The sequence below is a fragment of the Sitophilus oryzae genome, unplaced genomic scaffold, assembly GCF_002938485.1.
Source record: "Sitophilus oryzae breed Bouriz unplaced genomic scaffold, Soryzae_2.0 scaffold_381_pilon_pilon, whole genome shotgun sequence".
NCBI classification, from domain to species: domain Eukaryota; kingdom Metazoa; phylum Arthropoda; class Insecta; order Coleoptera; family Curculionidae; genus Sitophilus; species Sitophilus oryzae.
Window position 1 is genome coordinate 1,680,502 of NW_022146953.1, and position 10,904 is coordinate 1,691,405.

Below are 10,904 nucleotides of genomic sequence, written 5' to 3' on the forward strand. Positions count from 1 at the left end.
ACAGAGCGCTCAGTCTTTTAGAGTCGGTCTTGGTGTTGCTTTCATTAATAGGTAACTACATAAAATATACAGATAGTTTCTTTCATGGATATGAATATAAATATATTTTTTAAGTTGAATTTAAGTATGTAATACTTATTGGTTGTAAAAAAAGGATTAATTATATCAAAAACGAAATGCTAATTCTATTGTAAGGGGCTGAAAGTAAAACCCTGTATATTTATTTATGTGTATACACAAAAAAAGAATAGAGTATTAAATTAGCTATTAAAGATTCTTTCAGAGTCTATTAATGTATTTTTTTTTCTTTTAAAAATCTTTAATGTTCTAAGAAAAATGCTCGCTATTTCAGAGTCCAGTTAAAGGTGCGTCCAGCCCGTACGACCCCCACAATTTCGATGAGTTCTATGCTGACGAATATGGCGGATGGGGAGGTCAGCAAAGAGACAATGGCAGGGGTGGGGATAGAAATGGAAGTTCCAATTTCCAGAGGCCCAATCAGAGAGGAGGGAGTAACCAGGGAGGACCTAGAGGAGGTGGAGGTGGACCCAGGTAAAATGAATTTTTTAGACATAATATATATATAAAAAGTTTTTATATCTACATTATTACTTTGTCCATCAAAATAACCGAGTATTTTGCTTTGGAAATTAAAAAAATTATTTTTCTTTAAATTTTAAGAACCACTCGATCTATTCTGGGTTTTCTTTCTTGTAAATTTAATTTACTGCCTGTGTTGCCAGATTATCAACATATATGTTTTTAACTAAAAATTAAATTTTCTGGGGTCGAAATATAGTATTCCTAAAATATTTGCACTTATTTAAGACTCACCCTATATATAAACCCATCCTTACTTAACTTAAAAAAATAGTACCTTTTTTAGTGGAAAAAAAAGTATTGATATGGTCGTTATCTGCTATTTTACTGTCATCGTCTGTCAAAATATCCCCTGAGGCGCTATATAAAACTATAGTTTAAAATACAGGGTGGTCCGAACTGTATTCCGGAAACTTTGACAGCATATTCTGCAGATAAAAATAAGTAAAAAGTTCCAATAAATAAATGTCCTAAAATGCTTAGTTTTGGAGATACAGGGTGTAGAAGTTTCATTTTATTTCGATTTTTTCCAAATAATTTCTGAAGTAACGTCAATATTTGGATGAAAATTGGTACCTGGGAGTTTTTTGACATGATAAATTTGATTTTGGTGTCAATATGACTCCTACTTGTACAGGGCGCCACCTACATATTTTTAACTGGTTTGAAGAGTAATAACTTTCCGTCCGTACCTGTATAAAACTGCTGAGTAAAAAATATACATTTACGACGTTTTTTTACCTGTAGTAATAGTTCTCGAGATATTTGGAATTGAAATTATCAATACCTGTCATCATTGACATAAATTAACATATAAAACTACTGATTAAAAAATATACATTTACAACGTTTTTTACGTAAAAATCGTCTCTCGGTAAAAATCACATAAATTAAACATATTGACTAAATAGATATTAGACTGAGACCATAAATTTGAAATGTTTTTGTGCCAAAAGTTCAACAGAAACGATTTTATCGTCATTTTTTTGCAGAAAAATTTGATTAATTTTGGCGTTATTTCAGAAATTATTTGGAAAGAATCGAAATAAAAATGAAACTTCTACACCCTGTATCTCCGAAACTACGCATTTTAGGACATACATTTATACGAACTTTTTTATTTATTTTTATCTGCAGAATATGTTGTCGAAGTTTCCGGAATACCTGTATAAACCTGGCCTTCAAGATAAAATCGTGTTTAAAACAATAAAAACCGTTTTAAACGACAAAAATCACATTTTTTTCAACCGTGTATACAAATTATTACTATTACAGGGACGGACCCAGAACTGGTGGTCCCAGAGACGGAGGCCCACGTGGCATGGGCCAGGGAGGTCCCAGGGGAGGCGGCGGTATGAGAGACGACTCGCAAGGACCAGGAAATAGGGGAAGATTCACAATAACGGACCGTCACCGAATAGGGGAGGCGGATCTTTCGGGAACAGGTCCAACATGGGCGACAGACCCAACAATCGACCTTCAAACAATTTTAATTCTGGAGGGAACAACTTCAACAACAGGTCTAACACGTCGAACGGTTGGACAGGGTCTCCATTTACACAGCCTCCCCCTAGTTTCAACCAGACACCGATGGTGAGTCCCCCTGGACCTATAGGGTTGTCTGGATCGCCTGGATCAGGTGGGAAGACTCAGACTCAGGTCACCATACCCAAAGATGTAAGTATTTTAAGTATTTGTTGAGTTCTTTGAATAAAAAGAATAAGGAAGGAACATATCAAAAAAAACTTAGGTCGAACGCGATGGGGACCAAAAATGGCCGACTTAAATTCCGTTCTTCTAAAGATAAAGAGAAAAAATTGGCGCCGGATATCTCGAAAACTGCGACTTTGACTGGTTTTCGTGTTATTACAAATTTTATTGCAAATATTATTACTAATCTTAATTTGAAAACCGCGTTTCGCTAGCTACTGTAATTTTGGAGTTACGATTTTTGTTTTGTTACGATGACAGAAAAAATGTTTCTTTTAGCTTGCCGGAGCAATAATAGGAAAAGGAGGTGGTAGAATCAGGAAAATTCGCCAGGATTCCGGAGCAGGCATCACCATAGACGAGCCGTTGCCTGGATCGAACGATCGCATCATCACCATCAGCGGAACAGCAAACGAAATCCAAATGGCTCAATATCTACTACAGCAAAGGTAACCAAACATATTTATTCTCTTTTTTCTTTATTATCTTTAATACTTTTCTATAAAAAGAAATGTTTTTTGTGTACAGTTAAGCTCCAAATATCCAAGATATATTTTGCATTTATTTAAACCATTGTTACTTGCACACAAAAGTTCACTAGTGCGCGCCAAGGAATCAACCAATAATTTAAAATTTTGCAACAATTTTTTGACAAAAAAGTCAAATGGTGCACTTCTCAGTGCACTTATTTTTGAGAGACCCTGTATTTTTTCTTATAAAGAAAAAAGTGAAAAAAAACTTGGATGCTTGGAATTTTACCTGACTTTCCGAAAGAATAAATGGACTCGTCGATGTATAAAAATCAATATACAGGGTGGTCCGAACTGTATTCCGAAAACTTCGGCTCAGATAAAAGTAAGTAAAAAAGTTCGTATAAATGAATGTCCTAAAATTCTTAGTTTCGGAGATACAGTGTTGTATAAAATAGTTTAAAAAATTAGAAAACATACAGGTTAGTCCACTTATTCTTTTATCTCTGCTTTTTAATCTATTAACTTCACACACGAAGAACAATGGGATCGAACTTCATCAAAGAAGAGCTTCACCCTGCTACTAACTTTCTTTGGGGATGTGTTTGTGTGTTTTCTGGACTATGGTAACCTCGTGGGCCTGCTACTACTAACATTGCGGAAGACTTACTATGTGGAAGACTAGTGATTTTGTTGTTATGCTTTTGAAAAACAAGGAATCACTATTCATCCCACGGTAGTCTTCTTTGTCTTCACGAAAGATCGACTGCTTGCCACTCTTTTTTGCATTAAACTGTATTTTTTTATGAAATTTTTTTTAAATAATACGGATCTTAGACCATGATACAACTAGACCCCAATAGTTTAAAGATGTGTATTAACTAGTGGAAATATATGAAATATTTTAAAAAATAAGAAAAACTGAAATATTTATTTATAAAAATCATAACAAAACATCGCAAAGAGTTATTCTTCAAATTAAAAAATAAATTAAAGTTATATTTGTACAAAAAGAAATTATTTTTGGCACACTAGTCGAGCAAGAGGCATATCTTCATCGCTGTCATCAGCATCACACTCAATAACATCTTCTTGCCAGTCTACTTCCTCAAAATCTTCAATAGTATCGGAAATAAAAATTGATCTATTGCCGTTTTCTATTTTCTTCAGCAAGTTTTCATTGAGGGATACATAGGTAGCTTAGAAGCTCTATCATTAATAAGCCTGTTCCTCTTTTTTGAATGAATATGACTATATACGCTAAAACTGCGTTTCATCAAAATTCGTGAAGCTACTTGTGATAATGAAGATGAAGAACACAGTCCTTTCCACCAGGAGACTGGGTTATCAAAGCTACTTTTCCATATGAAGTAATTTCCAAATAACTTGCCACTTCTACAACTTCTATTATTTCTTGCTCCTTTATATTGAGTTTATTTTTTGATATATTAAGTATGCATTCTATGGCAGAAAGAATTTGGGTTTCATCAAGTTTAGAACCTTGTGATTTTGGATTTAGTAATTCTGCAGCTTAATGAAATAGCAAATTTTTCTCTTTTGTCAACAAACTCCAACAATTCGGATTTTTCTTTGTCGTCCAGTGAGGACAATGCAAGATTATTCTGAATTACCCTTCTAATATCACAAAATGCTTTTACAGCAAAATGAATAGTGCTGTAATCTCTTTCTACAATTTTTAACCATTTGCCAATAGGTTCAAAAATGTTAATTATGTTGGACATTTGTGCCCAAAATACTTCGTCATCTAATATCCACTGCTTAACATTTTTATCAATCATTTGTGTTGCTTCTTGACTAACTGCAACTCCTTGTAAACTGAGCCTAGTATTGTATACACTTTTTAAATTGGTCAAAATTGAAGACCAGCGAGTTTTTACTGCGCTACGACTTACGAGCTCGGGACTTCCCCGGAGAAATGCGAGGTTGCAAATAAGTTGGTGAATCCTCAAACTCGATATATTCACCATATTATATGTTTGTAAAACTGTTGTATAGTGAGTTTAATGTTTATAGGGTTACAAAATATGAAAGATATATTAATAAACATCGGGTTTGAATCGTTAATGACAAGATTTAAGTATTTTTAAAAATATTTCCAATATTCCCAATATTTCCGAGACACGTTTGGAAATTTCCAATATTTCCATTTCCATGGAAATATTTCCATTTACAACACTAGTATTAACAAATACTAGTCCAAAAAAATAGCAAAATAAACGTTCGGCATTTTTACATAAATGAAGAAGGAAATTAATTATTGTAGCACATTTTTAGACAACTTCTTTATTTTTAAGATTTTGGTGGTCAAACATAATCAAAATATTCCTTATGTTTGGACTAAATTTTCTCGAAAATAGAGACATAATTTAAAATTCCGTTGCAATACGAAAATAGATTGAAGTTTTGTGATTGCAGTGGTATATAATTTATATGGTTTTGTAACAAATTGCTCACTATTTTATGGCAAGTGCTGAAGCTCTGCAAACCTTAATCAAAGCATGTGTGTTTGGAATTAACAGCGTAATAGACTCTTTAACTTTCTTTTTTCTATGAAAAAAAAAAGATTTCAATTCATTTTAATAAAGAAGTTAGAGCATGGCACATCTGGACCGCAAGATTGAAGACATTTATTAACAAAACTTCATTGAATTCATTTAAAGACTCTATTTCCAGATTAATACACCTTGCATAAAATCGATAAATAATCTATAATACAGCAGGCCTCAAAATCAAACTGAACTAACAAAAAAGGTATTTTACCATGAATAGTCTTTAAAGAATTGATTTAAAAATGGCATGATTTATGTTAGCTTCAAGACCCTGATTAAAAATCCACTCTAGTTATTGCATGGTCTAAGGTCAAAAAAATTTTTAAATTAAATTTTAACAAAAAATGGAAGGAAAATAATATTTTATGCTGTTTGTAATGTACAGGGTGAGTCAAATTCGACGCTTTTAAGTGTAAACACCCTTTTCTATAGGAGATAGACGAAAACTAATATGGGTGTCAGTAGCTCAATTTTCATCAAAAACATGATGGTGAAAACCGCACATCAATATCTGTTACCGTTTCGGAGTTACGGGGTGTTTTTCAAAAATGTGCATTTTTAACAAATCGCTGTAACTTTTTTACTATGAAAAATTTTGTATTTCTATGAAAACATTTCCAAAGCACCTTTTTACATCGAATTTAATGGTTTAAGTATAATTTTTTTAAAATTAATAATTTAAGAGTTATTAACAGAAAAATTGATTTTTTATTTGGGACACCCTCTATATTTTTAATTAACTAAAAATAATTTAAAATTACCTTTCCAAAAATATAGCACACTTGATATTTTGTTATAATCCCCTTCGAAATACAGAATTTTTAAAAGTTCGCCATTTTTAACTAGTAGGCTTTGGACCCCTTATTGATGATATGCCCTTAATGGAACTCGAAAACATATTTTTCCAATAAGACGACGCACCGCCTCTGAACGCTGAAGTTATCAGCAAATTTTTGCAGCCAATTTCAAGAATAATTGAATAGCTAATCAAGATCCCAGCCGTTGGCCGTCGAGGCCGCCTGACTTAGTGACCATGGATCTAATGCTACGGATATATTTGCGGAAGAATAAAGGTTCCTTATTCTTCCGTATAATCTAGACAAGAAATAAGAATTAGAAATACTTAGCAGTTATAAGAGGGTATCTTTCACCCCTACTGAGTTAATGAATTCCGCGAGAAATGTTCAAAAACTGCCCCGTCTGTCCATAACAGAAGACGGTCGATATGTCGAACACCTGTAGCAAAATCTCATGACTTGGTTTGCTATTTATTTTTATTGTTATTAGATATAGTTTATATGTGTTGATGTTGGTTAAATATATTTTAAATTGATATAATTTTCTGCATCTCTCATAGCAAATATTATTTTCGTTTTAATTGATGCTCACAGCTAGAATTTTTTTGCATTTCAGCCAGTGCAGTTCAAAGCCTACTTATTTAAAGCGGGCGAATTTTTATATACTCTATATCTCGAAGAGGAACCGAGCAAAATATCAAGTGTGTTATATTTTTGGATTTTTAATTTTTTTTCAATAAATTAAAAATATACAGGGTGTCCCATATAAAAAATCAAATTTTCTGTTGATAATTCTTAAATTATTAATTTTAAAAAAAATATACTTAAACCATTAAATTCTACGTAAAAAGGTTCTTTGGAAATGTTTTCATAAAAATACAGAATTTTCAATAACAAAAAAGTTAAGCGATTTGTTAAAAATGCATATTTTTGAAAAACACCCCGTAACTCCGAAACGCTAACAGATATCGATATGCGGTTTTCACCATCATGTTTTTGACAAAAATTGAACTCCAGACACCGATATTAGTTTTTGTCTATCCCCTATAGAAAAGGGTGTTTCCATTTAAAAGCGTCGAATTTGACCCAGCCTGTACATAAATATATTTGTATTTGACTTCACCTGTATATATTATTGTGCTTTTGAAACATATAACATCTTTAATGTATAATGTATAACATTTTTCTTCTTATGTATTATATTGTTAATATGATCAAATTTAAAGACTTTCAAAATCACTTTTTTTGCTGTGAAAATCATATATAAAATATTTCTTTCTTTTGTATTCTAGTATTTAAGAGAATTTACTGATGAAATTTAACAAAAGAAATTTAGGTAAGAAATCAATAATTTTTTAACTTTTTTTTGTTAGAGTTATTTTATAAAAAAATTAGTTATTATAAATATATTTTTTTCTGTTTTAGCGTCCATCAAAATGCAGAAAGAAACAACTATTAGGGATGGGCTTGGAGTGAAAAAGTTTTAATTTAGGATAGTTTGAGTTTAGCATTAAGCATTTATATGTCCAACCATTGGAAATTGTGGATCGTACATTTGAAGCAAAATAAATTGTAAACGATCACAATAATGGGGGCCATAATATAATAATAATTACGTATTTTTATATATATTATATGAATGTATATCTAAATTAAAAATATAAGATTTTCCCGCAACATTCCAAAATCTTTTTGAGTTTAAAAAAGGGGGCATTATTTCTAAGTTTAATTTTAGTTAACTTTTTGAGAAAAAAAATACAATTTGAGCTTATTAAATATATTAATTTTCTTTTGACTTTTGCTTAAAGTACAAATAAAAAATCCCAAAGAAAATGTTATATATTTTCAAAATACTAACAACTAAATTATTTTTTCTATATTTTTTTAGGAAAAAAAAACATAACTATAATATGTTATAATTAAATTGTGAAACAGAAAGAAAATTAATAGATTTAGATATTTTTTGCCCACATATATGGTTTTTTGTGCATTTAAATTTTTCATATAAAAATTTAAGACTAGTTATAAGAACTATGTTATCTAAAATATACAGTTCTTCGAATGGTACAGTTTTTTTGGACACTCTGTACCTTCTAATGGGAGAATATTATTTTAGGTACCGATCATAACTGTTTAAATCAGTTAAAATATCAGTTTAATTATTAGTTTTTATTTTATTTTTTTGTTATAAACACACATTGGGTGACGAAATATATGTAATAACATAATAAAAAATATCGTTCAGTCTAAGAAAACCATCACAGTAGCCTTTGAAACGTGCATTAATATTTATAAATGGCATAGGAGTCGTCCAGTTAGAAATTATCATTGATTACATTTTTAAAGGCTACCATGACACCGTTTTTTTTTAAATTTGCGTCACCCTGTATATTAGATATATTTGTTTAATTTTTGCGACTGAGTATCTTCCAAACACATTTTTTATTTTTATTTTAACCAGCAATGTGTAAAGTACTAACAATTTTAAAATAATATCATATCAGTTTTTTTCAAAAAAAAAACAAACAAACCAATAAAATTGTTCATTTATTTTAATTTTAATTTAGCCTGTAGTCTTGAGAAACGCGAATTTTTTTGTTCAAGTACAAATTATTTTTTTTTTCAAGCGTTTCTGGGGATTATTCTAATTCATTTTGTTCTTTACCAAATATTTTTTTCTGTAACTTAGATTTAAGTTTACATACATAAACACACACACACCGTGAATAAAGTATAAGGAAATGTATAAACTTTGTCTTAAAATAAAGAAATTTGACTCAACAATATACTGCTTATATTTTTTTAATCCCTAAGTATTTTATAACATTATACAATTTTAATTAAAATATATACAAAAAACCTTTGCTACAAATATTTTTTTTAAAATATATAACAGTTAAAATTCTCTTAAAATTAGTTGTTTGTTTTTACTATACAATCACTGTATATACGGGATAAACCAGTGTCCCAAATTCAAGGATGGGCTGATAAAAAATGTTTTTTACGTCTAGAAAACGTTTTTTACGCGTAGAAAATTAGTAGAAGTTTTGTTCTTTATATGTGTTGTTTTTAAAGAAGGAAACGTTCGACCAATGTGTACTACCAGTCATAACCTATGCATAGCAAACCTGGACATTTAAAACGGACAATATAATGAAACTGCAGGTCCCACAACGCTCTAACAACCAAGAAGGACCTTAAAAGAATAGAGTGGATACACCAAAACATCCAGGAAATAGATGTCATCCACAGAATCAAATCCTCAAGTGGCAATGGAGAGGACACCTGGCAAGGAGGGACCACAAAAATTACAGGATGGTATCCAGGAGGAATTAAGAGACCTAGAAGAAGACCAGACCTTAGATGGGACCATATTAGGAAATTAGCAGGGATAACTTGGATCCAACTACAAACAGAGTATCTAAATATGTGAGGAAGGTTACAGTTCTTCTTTCTATTACGTTTTTTATGTGTATTTTACTTCAAAAACGGAAAAAAAAATAAGAAAAGCTTAAACTCCCATCCCTGTACCAAAAAAAAACACAATAGACAGTTTTTTCATAACACTGGGCCACCCTGTATATAATATATTAATCTCATACTTTACAACAATATCTTTAAAGACAATTGATCCTTAAAATAAATATTAGTCAACCTTATTTTTTAAAAATATATGTATATCACACTCGTCTCACAAGATTTAAAATTAAATAAAATAAATATTCTAAACAAAGCTGCAATAAAAAATTCTTAAAATTTTACGGAAATGTTTAAAACTTCTCACTAAATAATCCGAAAATATCATTTGCCATTTAGGTCAGTATGATTTTGATTTGTGTCAGTATTCTCGGCAATATACAAAACATATATTAAAGGAACTGCAAATATAACTATAAAAATACAAACTATTAGGGCAGGAAGGGATATATCTCCGTCAGATCCATTACAACTTAATCTATTAATGATTGAGTCTGTTTCTTGAGTTTCTTGTTCACTTTGAGGCAATAAATAAACATCTTCCTCAGAATCTAACACACTTTCATCAACTGTATCACTTTGTTTTTGAGTTATACTACTGTTAAAGATAATTTCATTCACTTCAGTATCCTTTTGTTGAGCCGATTTTAATTTTGTTTCCAAACTGTCTATATCTATCAATTTACTTGTATGGGGTTCGTTTAATTCTGAAGGAGACATTGTACCACTAGAATGCACAGCAGCCAGGGCTTCTGAAAAGGGTCTGTGAGGTACTTTAATTGTTCTTCGAGCGAATATCTCGTTTTCTTTGTGTATTTGGTTTAATCTTTTCAACTCTTCGATCTAAGACAAAGGAAACATTAAATACATACTTTATTATCTTCTTTATGATATACTGTTCTTACTGTACAATGATATTGTATTGCTAGGGACTGTAAAGTATCAGTTGCCTCAATGTTCTTCTCTACGGTGGGTATTTCTTTTCTGGGTGATTTATTTTTAACAAAAAGTTCGGTTTCCTCACCACTACTATCACTGCCCTTTTCGTAACGTTTGTAGGATTTCTTACTGAAAAAACGTAGCTTAACTATAAATACTAAAAAATACAAGCTATTTACTTACATTTGCCTTTGTTTCATCATTTTTAGATATTTTATTTTAATTATTTTAAAGAGTTGTCGACTTTTAATAAAGTTAGGTTAGAAAATCTGTTGACGTCTGTTGTAAATTGGTCTGACCATAGAACATCGATGTAGCAGACAGAGCCATCATAAAACAAA

General features: G+C 30.8%; 2 protein-coding genes across 2 annotated transcripts in view; one reads left to right on the top strand and one right to left on the bottom strand.

Moving 5' to 3' along the window:
* LOC115885383 (heterogeneous nuclear ribonucleoprotein K-like) overlaps positions 1-8,933 on the top strand; it is a 91,110-nt gene extending 82,177 nt beyond the window's left edge. The window contains 5 exon segments of the mRNA XM_030904281.1: positions 353-552; positions 1,876-2,074; positions 2,077-2,277; positions 2,590-2,759; positions 7,573-8,933. Of these exon segments, the coding sequence (XP_030760141.1) occupies positions 353-552; positions 1,876-2,074; positions 2,077-2,277; positions 2,590-2,759; positions 7,573-7,606 (804 nt within the window). The 3' untranslated portion in view covers positions 7,607-8,933.
* Positions 8,934-9,696: 763 nt separating this feature from the next.
* Positions 9,697-10,842, bottom strand: LOC115885387 (lysM and putative peptidoglycan-binding domain-containing protein 3). The gene is made up of 3 exons (XM_030904284.1): positions 10,747-10,842; positions 10,530-10,692; positions 9,697-10,467 (listed from the first exon to the last, which is right to left on the bottom strand). Exons 1-3 carry the CDS (start codon positions 10,764-10,766, stop codon positions 9,949-9,951), a joined length of 702 nt encoding a protein of 233 aa, XP_030760144.1. The 5' UTR covers positions 10,767-10,842; the 3' UTR covers positions 9,697-9,948.
* Between the last annotated feature and the right edge of the window lie 62 nt (positions 10,843-10,904).